Genomic DNA, 20694 nt, shown 5'->3' on the forward strand with positions numbered 1-20694 from the left:
AAAACATAATTAGTTCTCAGGGGATAGTGTGTATTTTAAACAGCTTTATTGCCACCATATTAGTTTTCTGAATAATCAGAAACTTCTGTTATGATTATGTTCTAGTGTTCAGACAGAAACGCACTGTAAGTAGAAACAAATGTCAGGAATTGCTAGTTGTCATTCGAAGAAGGGACACCACATCAGCAGGGGAAGAAAGAATTTGATAGGATATTCCAAGGAAATGTAATCTAACAATGTCTTGAATAAACCTAATGACAGCTAGGGCAGGTACACGTGCACACACACTGCCCCCCCCAACCATCTTTTTTTACATTAAATGGCGTTTTCTTTGTCCCTTTTCCATCATTCTCACTACAGAGGCTGGGAATGGGGTCAGTATCCCTTGAAACCCGTAAGATGGCTCTTCCTTACTAACACATTCACAAATGAGTGCAAACAGTGTCCCCCACTTTCAGCTCTCGGTTCTCATGTCGTGTCACTGTTCTGGCTGACTGGTCTTTCCCACCATTTGCAGGTTGATGTTTGAGATGCCACAGGAAATGGGTTTAATCGCCATCGCAGTCCACCAAACGCAGGGCAAAGGTCAGTCATCTTTTGTTACTGTTTCTGTGGTTTTTGTTTTCTAAAATCTGTGATTCTCCTGGCCAGAGAGCCAATTGATTGCATGTCCTGATCATCGACATGACTCGAGTCAGAAGTTGTTTTCACACACCCCTAAAATGGAGAAGAGGGAGGAAAATCAATTAGAAGATTGAACCTTAGAAGAATTAAAGCATTCTCTTAAACTGAGATGTTTAATTAATTGACGTCCGCTTGTGATGGTTTTAATGTTCATTTACCTACGTCTTGTAAATTCTTCTCTCTGACACATTCTAGGCATTGCAGTGTGTGAATAATAACTATGTTATAGAGACGTTTATTTTCCTGAAGGTTCTCTGTGAGGTGCCTTCTGTGTCTATACCAAGGGTCACATGGAGGGGTCTTTCGTCTGCCAGCTGGCACTGGAATTTGCACGGAGTGGACACTCGATCAACGATCAATGCATATTCACAGAATGACCACAAAGAAGCCAAGGGCTGCCCAGAGCTTCCAACACCTGCTGACTCTCGGAGGCAAGAGCCCACATCCTCCCAGAATCCATCTGGGGTCCAGCCGCAAGCAGATTCGTGCTCAGTGGTCATACGGGGAGCGATTGGCCCCTGTCTCTCCCCACCCCCAGCTGGCAGCAGGCCGACCCAAACGTCCTTTTAACTCTCAGAGGCTCTTATGTCTTTCTCAGAAGAAGCAATGAAATAAGAAATCCACTGTTTTCACTTCTTTCTCTTGAGCATGTCTTTTGAACATAACTCAAAGAGAGGAAAAAAATTTATTTTATTCAAGGCTGTGGTGCTCAATAAGGTGGTTTAAAAAAAGACATGGAAGAAGTTTGATTATACCTCTCGTTTTGATTATGTTATTTTCTTGACTTGTAGTTTTTAAGAAAAATAACTCAGAGAGTTAATATCAGGGATCATTTTTCAAATTCAGCTTCCTTTAAAAAAAAAAAAACAGCAAGATATAATTCACATACCATACAGTCCCCTACTTTAAAGTGTACTATTCTGTGGTTTTTAATGTATTCACAGCGTTATGGGACCATCGCAGTAGGGATCACTTCTAGCAAATGGCTTCCAGGACCTCTCCTGGACCAGTATAGATTCGGTCCGGTTTCCCCACTGTCTCTGTTTTCACCTGCGCATTGCCGTATGGTGGGAATTAAACTGAGAGTGATGTTCAGACACTGTAAGACTTTATCATCAAAGTATAAATGATATGCTCACAGAGGGAGGACATTATGCTAATTATTGGAAACTTGTTCAGCAACAGAGCTTCGGATTTTAAGAAGCTTCTCTGTGTTGAGTTAACCCCGGAATAACCAAGCATGTTCATCAGTCATTCAGGTGGGACAGGCCTTTAGTGTGTGGCCCTGAGGCCTCGGCAGTTTTTCTGGCGTTATGTGCATCTGAGTCTGTTCATGGTGCAGAATGGCCGGTTTCCTGATGGCGCTTGTGTTCCAGGGCGGGGAAGGAATGCTTGGCTGAGCCCCGTGGGGTGCGCTCTTTCTACCCTGCTCGTCTCCATCCCGCTGAGATCCCAGCTGGGACAGAGGATTCCGTTTGTCCAGCATCTGATGTCTCTGGCTGTCGTGGAGGCGGTAAGGTCCATTCCTGGGTACCAGGTACGTGCAGTTCATCACCGTCACATCCCCACCATGCATGCACATCTCAGTTCAGCTGTGTTTGTAGTATGCGTCTGAATGATTCCTTCATGTGGAGCCTCAGCCTGCTTTTGCAAAGCTGGCAGCAGGGTACTCTTGGAGGTTTAAAAGCACCGTCAGGTTTATAGCTGCCTCAGGCTTGCTGCAAGGTTTATAGCTGCTTCAGGCTTGCTGCAAGGTTTATAGCTGCCTCAGGCTTGCTGCAAGGTTTATAGCTGCCTCAGGCTTGCTGCAAGGTTTATAGCTGCCTCAGGCTTGCTGCAAGGTTTATAGCTGCCTCAGGCTTGCTGCAAGGTTTATAGCTGCTTCAGGCTTGCTGCAAGGTTTATAGCTGCTTCAGGCTTGCTGCAAGGTTTATAGCTGCTTCAGGCTTGCTGCAAGGTTTATAGCTGCTTCAGGCTTGCTGCAAGGTTTATAGCTGCTTCAGGCTTGCTGCAAGGTTTATAGCTGCTTCAGGCTTGCTGCAAGGTTTATAGCTGCTTCAGGCTTGCTGCAAGGTTTATAGCTGCTTCAGGCTTGCTGCAAGGTTTATAGCTGCTTCAGGCTTGCTGTGATTATTTTCCAGAATTCCCTTTCTGTCCTTTTGTCAGATTTGTCAAATGTCCTAGTAAGGGCAAGCCTCTTATTCCTTTCTGCCTCCCTCCCTCCCTCCCTCTCTCTTTCTCTCTTTCCTTCCTTCCCTCCCTCCTTCCTTCCCTCCTCCCTTCCTCCCTCCCTCCCTCCCTTCCTTCCTTTCTTTCTTTCTTATTGAAGCACATTGGACTGGATAGGTCTATTTATCTGTGGTGCTTTCTGGTGAAAAGGATTATTTTATAGGCCTAAACAAACCTTCTCATTTCCTACCTTCATTTACCACAGCCTGTGCTCAGCAAAGCTATCCCTTGTCTGTGGCTGCCCAAGTTCAATGTGCATGTTCGTTTAGGGCCATTTGCACCCAGCTGTAGGGACAGATGTACCTGCTACATCAGTACTTTTGAATGCTTTGGTGTCAGTTATTAAGAAGACAAGGAAAAGAGAGCAGTTAACACAGTCATGAAACCTTTCTCCCATTCCCCAGCCTCGACTTGCTGTATCCTCCTCCTCCTTTTCCTGGAAGAATTTCTTATGGATATAAAAAGGGTGTTCTTGGGACTTCCCTGGTGGCACAGTGGTTAAGAATCCACCTGCCAATGCAGAGGACGTGGGTTCGAGCCCTGGTTGGGGAAGATCCCACATGCCGCAGAGCAACTAAGCCCATGTGCCACAACTTCTGAGCCTGCGCTCTAGAGCCCGTGAGCCACAACTGCTGAAGCCCGTGCTCCGCAACAAGAGAAGCCACAGCAATGAGAAGACTGCACACCGCAAGGAAGAGCAGCCCCCGCTCGCAGCAACTAGAGAAAGCCTGCACGCAGCAATGAAGACCCAACGCAGCCAAAAATAAATAAATATTTTTTAAAAAAAAGATTCATTCATCTAAAAAAAATTAAACATATAAAATAAAAATAAGGGGGTTCCTTCCCAGCCTCCCTCCCCACATACAGCTCTTAACGTCAGGCTAAAAACAATTATTGTATTAATTCATGAAGCAAGACGCTAAGATCATGACTTTGAAAGGGGGTCTGTCATGAGTGCTTCAATGGAGAAGCAGTCCTCTCCACTGCCCCCTAAGCTCCTCCGATGTGGCCATGTCCTCATAGTCATGGTATGTGGGACCAGGGTACATGTTTCCCGTATTACGTCAAGTCATTGGCACGTATGCCGAAGCGTGAGATTTGTTACCGGGCGCTCAGCATCCTTGCTGTGTCTCATGGGCTTAGGCTCCTCAGATTGTCACCAGCCTTCACAGGCCCAGCGTGCAGCCCCTGAACTGGACACTTCAGCTTGCACTAAGCAGTTGAGAAGACAAAATTCTGTTGTGGGGAAAATATTTTTAACCCTAGCAACAGGTTAATTAGTCTTAGGAAAATAAAGTAAAAATTTAAATTAGTCTGTTTAGCTTTTTCATGGCTTTAACTTTGACCTCGTAGCCTCACTTGTTAACTTAGCAAGCACTTTCTGAGTGCCCACTGTGCGCGAAGGCTCTGCCAGGTGCTGGGGTAGCGGGTGGGGAGGTGGAAAGCTTGCCCTCAACAATGGACCCGGGGGTGTGTCCCCATTCTCCTTAAGAAGCTCCCACCAAAGTTCCTATCCCATTTCTGCAGCTGTCCAGCTCAGCCTTATCTTCTTCTTTTTTTTTTTTTGCGGTATGCGGGCCTCTCACTGTTGTGGCCTCTCTCGTTGCGGAGCACAGGCTCCAGACGCGCAGGCTCAGCGGCCATGGCTCACGGGCCCAGCCACTCTGCGGCATGTGGGATCTTCCCGGACCGGGGCACGAACCCGTGTCCCCTGCATCGGCAGGCAGACTCTCAACCACTGCGCCACCAGGGAAGCCCTATCTTCTTATCTGTATGGTTTTGGATTGGCTTCGTTCTTATTTTATTTTCAGTCTTATTGAGATATAAATGACATACTGCAGTGTGTAAGTTGAAGGTATGCAGCATAATGACTTGACATGCGTATATTGTAAGATGATCTCCACAGGAGGTTTTATTAACATATATCACCTCATATAGTTATTAAAAAAATTTTTTTTCCCCTGTGATGAGAACTTTTAGGATCTACTCTCTTAGTATTGGGTTGGCCAAAAAGTTCGTTTGTAACAGCTTACAGAAAAACACGAACGAACTTTTTGGCTAACCAAATATTTATTTATTGATTGATTGATTGATTGCGGTACATGGGCCTCTCACTGTTGCAGCCTCTCCCGTTGCGGAGCACAGGCTCCGGACGCGCAGGCTCAGCGGCCATGGCTCACGGGCCTAGCTGCTCCGCGGCATGTGGGATCTTCCCGGACCGGGGCACGAACCCATGTCCCCTGCATCGGCAGGCGGACTCTCAACCACTGCGCCACCAGGGAAGCCCTATTTATTTATTTTGGGCTGCGTTGGGTCTTCATTGCTGCGTGCGGGCTTTCTCTAGTTGCAGGAAGCGGGGGCTACTCTTCCTTGCAGTGCGTGGGCTTCTCATTGCGGTGGCTTCTCTTGTTGTGGAGCACAGGCTCTAGGTGCGCAGGCTTCGGTAGTTGTGGCTCGTGGGCTCTAGAGCGCAGGCTCAGTGGCCATGGAGCACGGGCTTAGTTGCTCTGTGGTATGTGGGATCTTCCCGGACCAGGGCTCGAAGCATGTCCCCTGCATTGGCAGGCAGATTCTGAACCACTGCGCCACCAGGGAGGTCCTGAATATTCATTTTTCACCGAGTCTAATTAGCTTACACACTACAGCTACAGGGTGGTTGAAATAGGCCCCCCGTTGTGCTGGGTTGGCCTCTCTTACATCCTGCCCTTCTTGTCCCCGGCCAGATGTCACCATCTGCACACGAACCATACCCAGCCTGGTCGGACCGGGGGCAGTGCGGTGGCCTGTGTGCCGTCCCTTCCGGAGCCCGTGCTGGGTTGCCCGCCCTTGCTCCTGCTGCTCTTCTGTCCTCGAGGTCCTGCTGGACTTCTGCAGCCTCCCCCCACCCGTGTATCCTGCTCCTGTTCTCTTCTCTGCACCTCCAGGTCCTATTTGCCCTGAGCGTCCTGGCTCAAATGCCTTTCCTGGAAACTGCTAGCTACAAACTCTCCCTCCTCCAATGCCATGCAGCGCTTTCAAATGTCTAGGCCACTTTTAGGGCACCTCCCTTGGATTGCTTGAAGCAGGGTTATTTGTGCTCCGGTTCTAACTCCTACAAAGCAACCAGCTCTTGGAACACAGGATTGGTTTTATTTTGGTCCTCAAAGAGCCTAGCGTAGTGCTTTATACCTGGAAGGCCTGTAGTAGCTGTCTGAATAAAAGGTTGAGACAATGAAAAATAAACACCTGAACTTTCTCTTCATCTTGGAATAGATGTCCTGTTCACCTGGTTGAGAACCCAGAATTTCACAGGTTGCATCATTAACTAACTAGACCTGAAAATGTGAAGTGAAACAGGAGCCCGAAAGCAGGGGCAGCACAGAAGTAAGCAGCGGCCCCTGTAGTGGAGGAGCTGTTTCTGAGCTCCGGCCGGGACTGTGCTGGCCACCGTGGGACGTGGGTAGGCAAGAGAGGAGAAAGAAGGGGAATTGGGAGAGTGACCAGGACCATGGTCTCCAAGGTGCAGATTTTCTAGACCAGCGTTTCTCACTCTCAGCACTGTTGATGTTTGGGCCCCTCCATCTCGGTTGTGGGCCCATCCTGGGCATTATGGGCGGTGGCGCAGCATCAGTAGCCTTTCCCCACTAGACGCAAGTAGGATTCCTTCAAGCTGTGACAAGCACAAATGCCTCCCAGTATTGCCAGATGTCCCCTGGGGGACAGACTTCCCACCCCACCTCCACCCATCCCCCCGAACCTTATTTCAGTCAGAAAAGTAATATGAGGTTTCCCTATCATAGAGCAGATGAGCTTTTAAAGGACAGAAACATGTTCTAACTGGCCAAGGTGAAAAGAAGTCCTGCTGGAGGGAGGGAAGAGGATTGCTAGGAAGCGGCAGGCTGCATAGCATAGGGTTAAGCTCCCAGGGGTTGGTGTCAGAAAGCCCTGGGTTTGTATCCCAGCTCTGCCACTTGCAGGTGGCGCAGACTCAGGCAAGCCAGGCAGTGTCTCTAAGCTTCAGCCCTCCCTTTGTTAAATAGAGATGATACTAGTAGCAACACATGGGCTTGGTATAAGTGATGTGCAGGCTAACACCGAGTTGGGGCTTGGTGCCGTGCCTGCCCCCAGTGAAGAAAGAGCCAGCCCTCTGGGACTGAGGCCATTATCTACTCTCTGGTCTCTTGGTTTTATTTTGCTGAGTGTCTCTCTTCCAGCCTCATGTGTCCAGATGGGCTTCCTTCTACCCACACCTGCCTGCCAGTCCCAGACCCAGGAGCCCTGGCAGTTCTGGTGCCCACTGGGTCTCACCCAGTCTGTGTGCCCCAACTTCACAGTCATGGCAGGAGGTGGGGGTCTGGGTGCCCCAGTTCAAGGCAGTGTCCGCCCTTGGCCCGTTCCACTGAGACCAGGCACAGGCAGGGTTGCCCAGGCCACATCCTTCAGGATGGAGAGGCAGCAGGCCACTGGACAAGTCTATTTCTCTTTCCCGAGTTGACTGGTGGCCGTTCATGGAGACCTTCTCTAATAACTCAGTAAAACGAGGTACTCCTCTCTATCTCCAGAGCATTCTGCTGGCACATTTCTCCCTGACTTTTAGGACGTTGGTTAATCCAGGGCCATTCGTCTCTCTCTTGAGCAGAAGCTCCTTAAGGGAAAAGAGCCCTGAGAGTATTATTCTCTCCCTGCCCCCTGTCCCCAGCACACAGTGGTACTCTGTGGTGTGGTTGTTGATATTGGGATAATGAACTTAACTCCCAAGGTAGGCGTCTTCGGAGAGTGTTTTTGTTGATGAACAGTGATGGGGGTGGGGAGAATGCTGGGATTCCTGTTGAGTGTGTTCTTTAGGTCTCCTTCCCTCTAGCCCCACCAGGTACTTTAATACTGGATTGTTCCAAAGCGGTGATTAGCTGTCTCAAAAAGAAGAGAGGATGAGACTCCCTGTTCCATTTGTTTCAAGAGTATTCTGTTCATCTTTTTTCTTTTGTTTTATTTTAGTTGGATGACCTCTTCTGGTCCCTTTGTGTCTTCTGACTGCTTGATTAATATGTAGATTTTCCTTTAGGATATCAACTTACGAGTGAAGTGGCCCAACGATATTTATTACAGTGACCTCATGAAGCTTGGTGGAGTTCTGGTTAACTCAACACTTATGGGAGAAACATTTCATATACTTATTGGTAAGTTTTTAAAGCCTTCCACCAGAATTTTTAGATTAATAAAAATAAAAGTGGTTCACACATGGCTGTATTGGGGGGAGTGGATTATCATATGGGATTACTTTTTCTTTGAGTCTTGAGTTATAGAACACAATATGTGTGCACAACAGGCCAGATTGGTAGAAAGCCCTTCAAAGGGTTTAGTGTTCCTATCTATGGCCATGGAAACCACCGAATTGGCATCTCATCAAACAGGCGTTTTCTTATACCTCTCCACACTCCTGCTTCTCAATGAATTAGAAACAGTGAAAGTAAACATTTACTGTATTATTTGGTAATAAGAAAAGAAAGCTAATTTCAAGGATGGGTGTCCTGGCAGTCTTTCTTGTATTCTTAATCTGACCTTCCCAGTCCCTGGAAAAGTTGCCTTCTTTTTGACCTCAGAAGAAACTCCAGGCTGGTCAGGGTGGGGTAAAGAATCCCTGTTTCCCATCAGCACGTCCGTATCAGGCAAGGAGATGGATCTGAAGTGGCTTCAGAAGTTCCTCGGCCCCTGGTCATCCAAGCATCAGCTTCTCCCTAATGCCCAGGAGAGTTTGATTGGTGTTCAGAAATCAGTGATGGAGAGAAAACATGTGATTGTGTGTTAGAAGCGCCAGCCAAAGAATACAAGGTGTATGCTTCCAGCTCTGCTACCAACAGGCAATATTATTCTAGGCAAGCTTCTTCATACCCTCCGAGCTCCGTTTGCCATCTATAAATGAGTAACTGGGCTAGGTGCAGAGATTCCTAATAGGGCCCACAGATATTGAGGAGGCCCAGTGCTGGGTTTCCTTCAGGGAGCTAGGGAATTTTGTCAGTGTGCGGGGAATGAAACATTTTCCTGCGGGGAGAATCCATAGCTTTCTTAAGGCGTTGGGACGTGGGGGAGGGGGACGGGGGGCATTTTTGGAGAAAGATTCAAGGTCACCGTCAGGGGTGCTTGCTGGTCTTTAGAAAGACGCAGCCTAAGTTGACAGTAGTTCATGTAGCTATTTTCCCAGCACTTTGGATTTCTGAATACAGGGGAGCTTTTTCAGCGCTATATACACTTAATTGAATGCTTTATATGCCACAGGTGCTTCAGCTATTGTGCATGTTGTCCAATGAAAGAACAAATGAACAACTGCAGATTCTGCCCCTGTTGCTCTAGTTACTTGTTTTTTACGTTGCTTTGTATTTTAATAGCCAGTATATTTAAAAAAATAATAATCTGAGGCCAGTCAGTCCTTCCCTTAACACTGAAAGTGGCGCAGAACATTTACCAAAAAGTAGTTATTGTAAATATCGTTGTTCTATCTGAGGCAAGTATTTTGGGAATTTTTTTCCCAGAGGCCCTGAAAAAAACGATAGTCTTCCTGCCTAGTTCTTGCAGTATTTTATTCCTTATTGAAGACCTCTTTGAGGTTGGTTCAGGGCCCTGCTGAAAACCAAGGTTCGGCTTTTCTAAAGTCTCCCCTCTCCTGCAGAGAACAGTGGTGTTAAGTAACAGCAGAGATAAGCCAGAAACTCACTCTCCTGAAGCCTTGGTTTAGGGGCTTGTGAAAGAGCCACTAAACATGGGTTGGCCTTTTGCCAACAGTGTAACCCTAGCACCAAAGACTTCCAAGGATAAAGCATTAAAAGATGTGTTTTAGGGTTAAGTCATGACCAAGGTTGGAAATCTCTGAATCCAGAGTTTACTTCTTAAGACCTGAATAAAATTCTTTATGTGTAAGCATGTGTTCCATTATTTAAATAGAAAAAGAAACAAGAGATTTTGTTTTACATCCGGCTCAGTGCAGAGCTCCAGTTCTTGGCTAGACCACAAGAGGTGGTCGTTTCAGAAGCAACTCTGTTTTGTCCCATTCGTAGCTTCTGCTTAATTGAATCAAATCTGGCTTGCTTTTTTTGCCCAACTAATTTGTAATCTGGAATGGTTCTGGTTTGATGGGGATAGTGAGGGAAGGGTGAGAAAGGAAGATGGGCTTAAAGACGTAAGTCTTTCTCTAAGTGGCCAGAGACAATAAACTCAAAATGAGGACAAGGAAGCAGGAAGTTGACAGTAAAAACTGTAACTTTTTCCAGGTGGTTCAGAGAAACGTGTGATGTCGTCAGTAGGTTGAGCTACTCGTGTTTTCAATTGTTTGTTTTTGTCCAGGCTGTGGATTTAACGTGACTAACAGCAACCCTACCATATGCATCAACGATCTCATCACAGAATACAATAAGCAACACGGGGCCGAACTAAAGCCCTTAAGAGCTGATTATCTCATCGCCAGAAGCGTGACTGTGCTGGAGAAGCTGATCGACACATTTCAGGACGAAGGGCCCAATGGCGTTCTTCCTCTCTATTATAAATATTGGCTACACAGGTCAGTGCTGGCTTGTCTTCATTCTTTTAAAATTCCTTTATTAAATCAGTAGTTTAATATCTTAAAACGAGAAACTAAACACTGGTCTAGATCATTATCTTTTACTTTACTGATGGATAAACCTGGTGGATACCACCTTGAGCAAGTTAGCATCTCCAGTCATTGGGACAAACGGGCATCCTGTGCCTCCTGGTGGGATGCCCTGGGAAAGACACAACATCACTGGAGATTTTCCTGCCCAGCATGTTTAAGCTGAATCTAATTGTGAGGAAACAGGCAGATCTAAAATGTGGGACATTCTTGATAACAGTCATCTTCAAAGTGAGATCTCCCAGCAGCAGTGGCAGCCTTACCTGGGAACTTGTTAGAAACGCAGATTCTTGACTTCCACCCTGGACTTCCTAAATCAGAAACTCTGAGGCTGGGGCCCAGCATTGTGTTTTAACAAAGGCTCCAGGGGATTCTCAGGCACTTCAATTTGAGAAGCACTGATGTATACCAATAGGCCTCTACCCTTCAACAATGGCAGTGTCTTAAAAACACAGAGAAGGTGGGAGTTTTGTGATTAGAGAAGACTAAGGAGGCATGACAGTTAAATGCAATATGTGATTCATAATCAGATCCTGGAAGGGAGGAAATAGCCACAAAGAATATTAATGAGACGATGGGGACATTTGAACAGGCAGTGTGTATTAAATAATGTTATTGTATCAAGATCAAATTTCTTTTTCTTTTTTTTTTTTTTTTTTTTTTTTTGCGGTACGCGGGCCTCTCACTGTTGTGGCCTCTCCCGTTGCGGAGCACAGGCTCCGGATGTGCAGGCTCAGAGGCCGTGGCTCACGGGCCCAGCCGCTCCGCGGCATGTGGGATCTTCCCGGACCGGGGCACGAACCCGCGTCCCCTGCATCGGCAGGCGGACCCTCAACCACTGCACCACCAGGGAAGCCCAAGATCAAATTTCTTGAGAGTGATAATGATATTCTGGTTTTGTAGGAGATACTTCTTATTCTTTGGAGATACATGCTGAAGTATTTAAGTATAAAGTGTCACAATGCCTGCAACTTATTTGTAAATATCAGCAAAAACCACCCCCACAAAACTGTAAGTGTGTGTGTGTGTAAAGAGAGCAAACATGGGAAATGTTACCAGTTGGTGTGAATATAAGTGAAAGGGGAATATGAGGTTCATTGTACTATTTTTCACCTTTTCTGTAGGTTTGAAATTCTTCAAAATAAAAATTGGGGAGGTACAGAGTCCGTACTTTTAAAACTGCTAACAAGGATGTAACTCAACAGTTGCATTTGGAAACTGTTCTAAAGAAGTAAAATTAGAATGAGTTTAACTTATAATTGATGCTACCCAACTTGATAAAGAGTTTTGAACACAGCCAGAAAGTGGCCAGTCTCAGCCAAAAAACCTAGAGGGTTGCACAGTGTTTCTTTAAAGTAGCTAGAGGGACTTCCCTGGTGGCGCAGTGGTTAAGAATCCGCCCGCCAATGCAGGGGACGTGGGTTCGAGCCCTGGTCTGGGAAGATCCCACATGCCGCAGAGCAGCTAAGCCCGTGTGCCACAACTACTGAGCCTGCACTCTAGAGCCCGCGAGCCACAACTACTGAGCCCGTGTGCCACAACTACTGAAGCCCGCACGCCTAGAGCCTGTGCTCCGCAACAAGAGAAGCCACAACTATGAAAAGCCTGCGCACCGCAACAAAGAGTAGCCCCCGCTCGCCACAACCAGAGAAAGCCTGTGTACAGCAACAAAGACCCAATGCAGCAATAAATAAATAAAAACTAAAGTAGCTAGAGGGTGAGGAAGTGGTGCAAATAATCATTCCAGATGATCAGAATGAGGAGTGACGTCGTTTATAAGGGAAGCAATTCCTAACTCCCTAGTGGACTTTGCTTCACCCTGGTTATGCAGGTAGTTTTCAGGACAATTCAGGGGAGACCAGTGGAAGTCAGAGCTCGGGCTCAGATTCATTTTAACTATATCCATCCCAGCCCACCCCCGAATCCTTTCGCATAATGGATAATTGCTGAACAATTGTCTCAAGCAGCAGCATTACATTTCCCTGGTGACTGGGGGCTGTTCTTCATTTTCAGTGCTCAGCAGGTCCGCCTGGGAAGTGCTGAGGGACCAAAGGTGTGGATAGTGGGCCTAGATGATTCCGGGTTCCTTCTGGTTCACCAGGAGAACGGCGAAGTGGTGACTGTGCATCCAGACGGCAACTCCTTCGACATGCTGGGAAACCTCATAATCCCCAAACAGCCGTAGTCCTGTCTGGAGCGTCTGCTGGGCCCCGGGCCACAGCTGGGATGAGCTGGGATGAGCTGGGACGGGCGGAAGGGCAGAACCGCCGCAGGAGCATTGCACGTCGATTTCTGCCGCCTTTCCTAGCCCATGATCTGGAAAACGAATTCGGAGTTGTAGGCAAATGTTTTCTCCCTCCACTTAACCTGTTAATTCTTTAATTTTGTTCTGTTGTCATTTTATTTGGTGTTTGAAGATGCTGGGGGTGGAGGGTTGACAAGTGGAAGATTTAATTCAGGTATAAGCCCTGGCATAGGGTGTGAAATTCTTCTCCCCTCTTGGAATTGGATGCATCTTAATTGGGGAGGGGGGTAGTTTTTACATGGAAACAGCAATGGCATAATTCAAATGTTTTCCCAGTAGTGGAGGTCTCTACACCTAGACTATTAAAAACAGATTTTAAAAAGGTTTTCGGGCCCAGACCATTGGTGAGTTAGAGGTAGGGTAACCCTGTTTACAAGCATCCAGGGAGGTGTTTTCCTACAGGAACATATATTGGCACTTAGTTATCATTTTATTTTTTTGTTAGTGAAGAAAAGAGAAGGTAGATTTCTAGTGTTACTCTCATCCTGTGGTTTGTGGTCCAATAACAATGTCTAAACGGAACAGAGGCTGGTATGCTTGCGATGACCTTGTAGAGGAAATCAGTTAATTACTTTGACATTAACTAATGAGCTCTCCTTTCATAAGTTTAAATTTACTGCATATTCTGAAGTGATGGGATCAAGTTCAGGGTCCTGAAAGCGTTGATCAGGCATTGCGCGGATGCGAGGTGGATGATTTGGGCCTAACAGCTGGGTTTGAAGTCTCATTCCACACGCAAAGGAGGATGTGGCGCTTGTAAGCCAGCTTCAGGCTCGCTTCGAAATCCTGCGGAACTGTGCAGTGCACACACTATAGAAGTACGTGGCATTTTATTTGCAAGTCACGTTTTTTGGCCCCCTTTTCATATTGCCAAAAAAGAAAATGTTATTGCTACTGAATGCCATCAGTTAAGAGGATGGGTGTGTGTGTGTGAGAGAGAGAGAGAAACTTTAAAAGAAGATGTTCCAAATATGATGCCCTAAGAGTCTGCATGGAAGAACAAAAGAAAGGAAGCCTTTTGATATACATTTGCTATTTCCAGATGTATTCCATGCTTTTTCCATGTAACTCCTATCTCTGTTGAACTTGAGAATCATACACATTACTTTGCAGCCTGAAAAGGCCAATTTTTGTCCACTTTTCTCTCTTCCTGCCATTCCCAACTGAAATTAGTGACAAGAAAACTTGATGAGGCTCTCAGCTTTGAACAGAATCCCCTTATTGTGCACTAGCACCCTCTTCATCCAGCTTTACCCAATCAGGCTAACTCCAGAAGCTTGTGGTTTCAGTATAAAATCTGCCTACCTGTAGCCAGGCACAGGCAGCCACATAGGAAGGAAACAAATAACACGTTTAGTTAAGTCCACTAACCCAATATGTGTGTTTTGGAAATGTAACTTGAAAAGAACTTCAGAAGTAATTTTTGCAAATAAGGCTTCAATTAGAATTATTCTTTTAAAAAAAACAAAAACAAAAAAACCCACTCTCTCCTAAATGCCCAAGTCTACATAAAAGTTTAAAGTCCACAGCACCCCAAAATTACAAAATGGTCTCACCCTTGAGAGGGCATCTGCAAAATATCATCAAGAAGAAAGATCTCAGGCTAATGTTGCAAGTTTCATTTCTCAAACTCTGTAATATAAGGCAAGTCATCTCTCAGAGCTGCCATCATTACTTTTTGAATTTCTTTGGGGGGTTATTTAATGAGAAACATGCTATGATTTGTTTTAAGCTGAAGTCCTATTCTAGACAGTCTGCTTTGGGGGAAAAAAATGTTATCATTTAATTTCCTTTTGGTAAATTAAAACTAATGAAGTGTGGCCATGTCAAAGCAGATGGAGATGTTCCGGGCATATCACTTTGCCTCTGTGCTTTTAAGACTGTTCTTACTTGTGCCGACACCCAGTTGTCTTGAGGGAGACAACATAGACTTGGAGCAGATGCTGCGTTTTTCATAAACCTGATTTTGCCTCAGAGGAACCAAAGACTTGTGAAATTCTGCTTCATCTAGAACAGCTGAATAAAGGCATTTCCCTTACAGCTGTTAGCATTAGGGAAACTTGCTGTACTGCACTCATCAATTTGGGCCGTTTATGCACCCGGCAATCGATGACCTCAAGGAGCTTTAAAGTCTTAACAGGAACTTTGCATTTTCTTCTTAATCTTTAAAACACGGCACCTAAACTCAGGATTGGCGTGTGTTCTTAGGATATTGAATTGTGCCCCAGTTCAGAGGCTGCGCATCTCTACCAGGTTATGTAAAGGGCAAGATGTCATCCCTTCTGGGCTGGTAGCAAATTTCAGAAGAACTCTTGAGGAAGTGCCCCCTAAAATAGGACACAGCAGTACCTGGGCTTCCGGGGCACGCACGCGCGCATGCACACACGCACACACACACACACACACACACACACACACACCCCGGCAGTGCTCCTCGGCACTGTTCATCCTGGCAGCATTTACAGCGTGGAGGCAAAGCCGAAAGGATTTGTGTCCGGTGTGGGGCTCGCTGCTGCAGCCCCCTGACTGCTGTGGGTGGGTGCGCAGGCCCAGACCCGCGTAGCGTGCAACCGCACCCCTACCCCTACACACACACGGGGGCTGCATGGCCGCCTCTCACCCGAGAGTCTGGGAGCCAGGAGAGAAGCAGACTCACCCAACCATTTCAGAGTGCATAAAGGAGACATTTTAGGCTTACAGTCCATAGATCTGTTTGCTCGTAACAGACAAAGAATGGAGAGTCGGTATTCCTGGGTAACTACTATGCGTATTTGAAATAAAAGAAAGTGTGAAACCTCTGCATTTTTAGCTTTTCAAAGAATCATCTCTGAAAAGGAATTAATTTAAACCAATTCCTGTAAAAAGTAAGTCTATCAAAATAAACTTTAAGACTTTCTATATAGTTCAGGCTCATTGTTATTTTTACCACATTTCATTTGTAAAACTAAGCAACTACTTTTGGTTACAGTGTTTTTATTCATATTTAAACATTTAAAAAATAGTTTAACATAGGAATATGTATGTATTTCTACGTATTAAGAAGCTGGTGGCTTTTTAAATGTATTTTTGAAAAATGTATTATGTATCATACAAAAGAGAGATCATATTACTCCAAAGAATGAAAGTCAGCAAACTGAAAAGTTAAAAAAAGAAAACAAAACTGAGGTGAGAAATAAATTTACTAATGTCAATTTTTAATTTGAAAATTAATTGAGTATAACAACAAATTTAATATAAGAACAGATTCTGTTGTTGTCGAATTGTTCTCTTTTGTGGAAACTGCTTGACTTTTGTCTCGACAGTTTTTCCCCAAGATTTTAACCGTATTTATCATACTTAAGTTTAGGAAGAACTTGAGTAACGCACCTTAGATAACCCAAGGACTACTATTCACTAAGATTTTAAGCTACTGTAATTTTATGGAATTTATTTTAAAGTGTTCTTTCATCTGTACCAGCCCCCAAAGTCTACCTTAACTGTCTCACAGTTACAATAAATTACAGTAGACTCGAAACAGGATTCGTTGAAGGATTACACCTCCCCCACCCTTAGGATCCAAAGGAGGAAGGCCTGGCCCATCGGACTTTAAAATGACAAAAGGGGTCGGGGTAAGGGAGCAGAAAATACAGGCTCTTGCAGATTTCCTCCGAGCAGCCCTTCACACCCTGTTCACTTCTCTACAAAGGTATGAGTGGAATGGCTTTTCTAGAAAGGGCTTCAATGAACATAAAGGAATTCCTTTCTCTGGGAGGCCCAGTGGAGGGAGGGCCGAGTCAGTCTTGAACTGGGCTGATTCCTCAAATCCATTTGATCTGGCATTTTTGTCAACATGTTAGGACCCACTACAATTTTTTTCTTCTTTTTTTGTGAAAGAGATGCATATTTATTAAAATGCTTCCTCTTCCTCTTCCAGAGCCTCACAGAAGTCAGGAAACGATATCCCCAGCTTAAATGTGCAGACTAAAAGATGGAGGTAATCATATCAGGTTGCCATAGTAACTGCTCTGTTAACTTTTCTCCGAGCTGCTGGCCGCCTGGAAGCCGGCTTGCAGAGGAATCTTCCTTCGTGTTCTAGGCTATGAAAACTGTGATGTTTGTTTAGGCAAGGAAGTTTTTCCTAGTACACATTTTATCTTTCAAGTACATATACACTCATCGTTAAGCCTGTTTATGTTCTCATTTATAAATCTATAACGCTCTTCTTTCCTAACAGTAACCTTTGATCTTAAACTGCTCCAAAAGCCTTCGTGGTTTGTATTTATTTATACAGCCCCCAATGGTTAATGACAAGGTAGACACAAAAGCATTTTACAGTACTTTATTGAAAAATGTCAGGTGAATCTCCTGCTCATCAAACCTGCACCTTCCTGGAATCATGGTTTAATTACGGGTCTCGACAGCACAAAAATAATACCCCAGGCTTATTTTATGTGTGCTCACACTCACAACAAGCTGCTCATGAGGTGTGGCTAAGTGCTGTGTAGGGGTGTATGCCTATAATTCTTCTGAACCTGTCTCTTCACTGCAAGACACATGTTCCTAAATTTGCAAATTGTACCGTAAGGCAACTGACACCTACGGAATGAGGCAGGTCCTCATAGTGACGCTGGGTGGGCAACAGGTCCTTTCACATTTTAAGAACAGTTGACGTAGGTGCACTTTGATTCTAGAACAGTGAGTTAAAGACATTTGTGAACAACCTTTCCACTGAGAAAGGTGGACATAGTTTCCTAAAAGTAAACCATTTTTGAAAAAGCAGCAAAACGAGGGAGCATTTATCGTGTGGAGCAGATTGAAAAAAGGGTGGTTCAACGCGTTGATCCACTGCAGAACCGTGATAGAATTTTTAAATGGTGAAATCTTGAAGCAAAAGTATAAAAATAAAACAAAAATTAATGGAAGTTTATTTTAAAAACACTGCTGGTGCTTTTTTCTAAAAAACATTTATTTATTTGGTTGTGCCGGGTCTTAGTTGCTGCATGTGGGCTCCTTAGTTGTGGCATGTGGGATCTAGTTCCCTGTCCAGAGATTGAACCCCGGGCCCCCTGCATTGGGAGCACGGAGTCTTAGCCACTGCGCCACCAGGGAAGTCCCTGCTGGTTCTTTATAAAAAGATTTCTGTTTACCTGTTATACACATGACATGTTCATATGGAGTTTTCTTGCTCTGTATAAAATGCAGAAAACGCTGAAGACAACATGTACATCATTTTCATTACATCCCTTTAGCATGTTTTCTTCCACAAGGCGCAGTCCATTGACAATCTTCCATATTGCACATGCAATGTAACTAACTTTATTAGCACTACTTGTAGCAAACACGAGCCTAGGGAATTACAGGTCTGTGTGGGCCAGAGGGATTTTGCCTTGTCATCAAACTTGACAGGGGTAGCCAATCCACTGGGCACCGAAATCATCCACATGTCATTCTCATAAAATATCTGGCTATATATATATATTTGCATTTAATGCCTATTCCATATATTTCTGAAGGTGCTGTTCTCAAGAGTTAATGGGGTAGGAGGGAATAAGAGCTTGTGAACGTACTCATGAAGCGCACCCACGTTCACCCCCTTGTCTGGGCTTGATGTTTGTATTAAGGAAAGGGTTAAATTAAAACAACAGCTTTTAATTAGACTCATGAATGACTTTTAAAGACAACGGAGTTGTCCGTTCATGGGACTTAAATCATCGCATTCTGCCTTGACTTAATCTAAAAGGACTCTGGATACAGGAAGCTTCCAGGTCGGCCACCCACCGGCACCCCTGACTGCATCAGGGTGGGGTTTCCTCCGCAAAGTGGAGGCATCTGAGGAGCGGCGCCTCCTCCAAGCCCCCAGAGGGACTGTTCCTGAACATCGGGGACACGCAAGGCGCGCAAGCCTGATTTCAAGGTGAGGAAACCAAGTCCCCCCAAAGACGGAGTAGTTGAGGCCACACGTGGGCGGTCGGGGACGCTCAGCTACGCCCTTTCAGAAAACCCGGCTCTTGCGGAACAAAGGTCGGGCGGTCACGTCTCCCCAACGTCGCCGTGTCTCTGTCCTCTCTACACGGACGGTTATGGCATCTACGGTAAAAATCCAAAAGTCGGCGGTGGAGTTCTAGTAAAATAGTTGTCTCTGTATAAATTAATTTAAATCGTGCATATACATCTCGTCCCTCTTGACTCGGCTGGACTTGGTAAAATGGGAGCCGAAGAGGCTGGCCTATGGCTTCTCCCCGCGGGCAGCCCCGCGCGAGGCGGGGCGGCCCCAGGACTCTGCGGTCCGGCCCGGGCGGGTCACCTGCCGTTGGTAATGATGACCGAGGCGCCCAGGTAGTGCGGCAGGGGCGCGCCGGGCGGCGAGGCGGCGGTGGCGGGGTCGGGGGCCCGGGGTCGCAGCGCGCCGGCCCCCGCATCGGGGGCGCCGGGGCCGCCGGCGAGGGCGGGGGCGGCGGGCGCAGCGCCCCCCAGCGGCCCGCGGCGGGCCAGCACGCGGTGGTAGTTGAGCAGCACGAAGGGCAGCTGCGCCGGCGTGCCCGGCGGCTCGGGGGCCGGCGGCGCGCAGCACTCGGGGGCCGCGCGGCCCAGCGCCAGCCGCGCCCCGTCGCGGGCGGCCTGGCGGGCGGCCTTGGCCGGGCCCAGCGCCGGCTCCTCGCGGTAGTGCCCGCAGCTCGGGAAGCTCGGCAGCGGTGGCGCGGTATCCTCGCCGAACCTGCGCGCGGCTGCGGCGGGCGCTGCGGGGACAGGCGACACGTTAGACGCCCGCGCGGGGGAGGAGGGGGACATGCCCAGAGCGACACCAAGCCGGGGGGCCCTGGGGCCGCCACCACCCCTGGGCCACCCCTGCCGCCCGCGCGCTCGAGCCCCGGAGCCGCCCTCGCCCCTTCCCGCGTGCGTGCCGGGCCCGCGAGGTCCAATCACAGGATGCCAGTTGCAGTGTTCTAGCAGCCACAGGAAAAAGTGAAGAGAGACAGATGGAATTAGTGTTAGTAAGATACTTAATTTAATGCAGCATAGCTAGACTATTATTTCAGTGTGTAATTAATATAAAAATCGGGGAGAAATTGTATTCTTTGTTTCTGTCTTTGAAATGCAGTGCAGACACTCCGAACACATCTCATTGCACTGGCCGAACGGGGCTGGTGGCTACCATATTGGACAGCGTTGGTCCAGAGGCTTCCTCGGCCCTAGTGTTAGGTGACCCCAGGCTGCCGTGCGCTTTCTTGCTTTCACCTCAGTGGGGAGGGTGGAGCGCTTATCACCCTGCTCCCTTTAGTCATAATTAAAGTAATGACCATCGTCACTAATTAGACGTCTGCAATCAATTGGCTCCCCCCACCTCTCTTTTTTTAAAAAATATTTATTTATTTACTTATTTGGTTGCACGGGGTCTTAGTTGTGGCATGCAGGATCTAGTTCCCTGACCTCGGATCGAACCCAGGTCCCCTGCATTGGGACCGTGGAGTCTGAACCTCTGGACCACCAGGGAAGTCTTTTTTTTTTTTTTAATCTTAAGACATCCTTCCTGTTCCTTTAATATCAAAAAGTCTAGGAAGTCGATCACAACTGCCCCCAGTTGGCATCTTTGGTCCGTTTTTTACCAAGTGACTGACAAATGAAGTCGTTATTAAGCTCTTTCACTTTCAAAATAGCAATTTAAAAATCAAATACTGTGTTATCTCATTGGTCAACTCCCGCACACACACACAAACAATCTTTTCAACTCAGTCTCAAGTGGATAGTATTTTCAGCTGTTATGAAAACCCTTTGCTTTGTTTTTTCCCCTTGGCCCTTCCTTGGTTATCTGAGGGATCCTATGCGCTGATGGGTGCTGGGGAGTCAAATCTCTGGACTGCCTGAGGCCAAAAGGCAGAGC

General features: G+C 46.6%; 2 protein-coding genes across 2 annotated transcripts in view; one reads left to right on the forward strand and one right to left on the reverse strand.

Moving 5' to 3' along the window:
* HLCS (holocarboxylase synthetase) overlaps nucleotides 1–15762 on the forward strand; it is a 197850-nt gene extending 182088 nt beyond the window's left edge. Inside the window, exons 7-11 of the mRNA XM_030880866.2 lie at nucleotides 518–585; nucleotides 2061–2221; nucleotides 7955–8069; nucleotides 10228–10441; nucleotides 12545–15762. Of these exons, the coding sequence (XP_030736726.1) occupies nucleotides 518–585; nucleotides 2061–2221; nucleotides 7955–8069; nucleotides 10228–10441; nucleotides 12545–12716 (730 nt within the window). The 3' untranslated portion in view covers nucleotides 12717–15762. The remainder of the gene's footprint in view (nucleotides 1–517; nucleotides 586–2060; nucleotides 2222–7954; nucleotides 8070–10227; nucleotides 10442–12544) is intronic.
* Nucleotides 15763–19115: 3353 nt separating this feature from the next.
* Nucleotides 19116–20694, reverse strand: part of SIM2 (SIM bHLH transcription factor 2) — a 44501-nt gene continuing 42922 nt past the window's right edge. Inside the window, exon 11 of the mRNA XM_030880868.2 lies at nucleotides 19116–19552. Coding sequence (XP_030736728.1) covers nucleotides 19116–19552 — 437 coding nt within the window. The remainder of the gene's footprint in view (nucleotides 19553–20694) is intronic.

This window comes from Globicephala melas, chromosome 4 (assembly GCF_963455315.2).
Source record: "Globicephala melas chromosome 4, mGloMel1.2, whole genome shotgun sequence".
NCBI lineage: Eukaryota > Metazoa > Chordata > Mammalia > Artiodactyla > Delphinidae > Globicephala > Globicephala melas.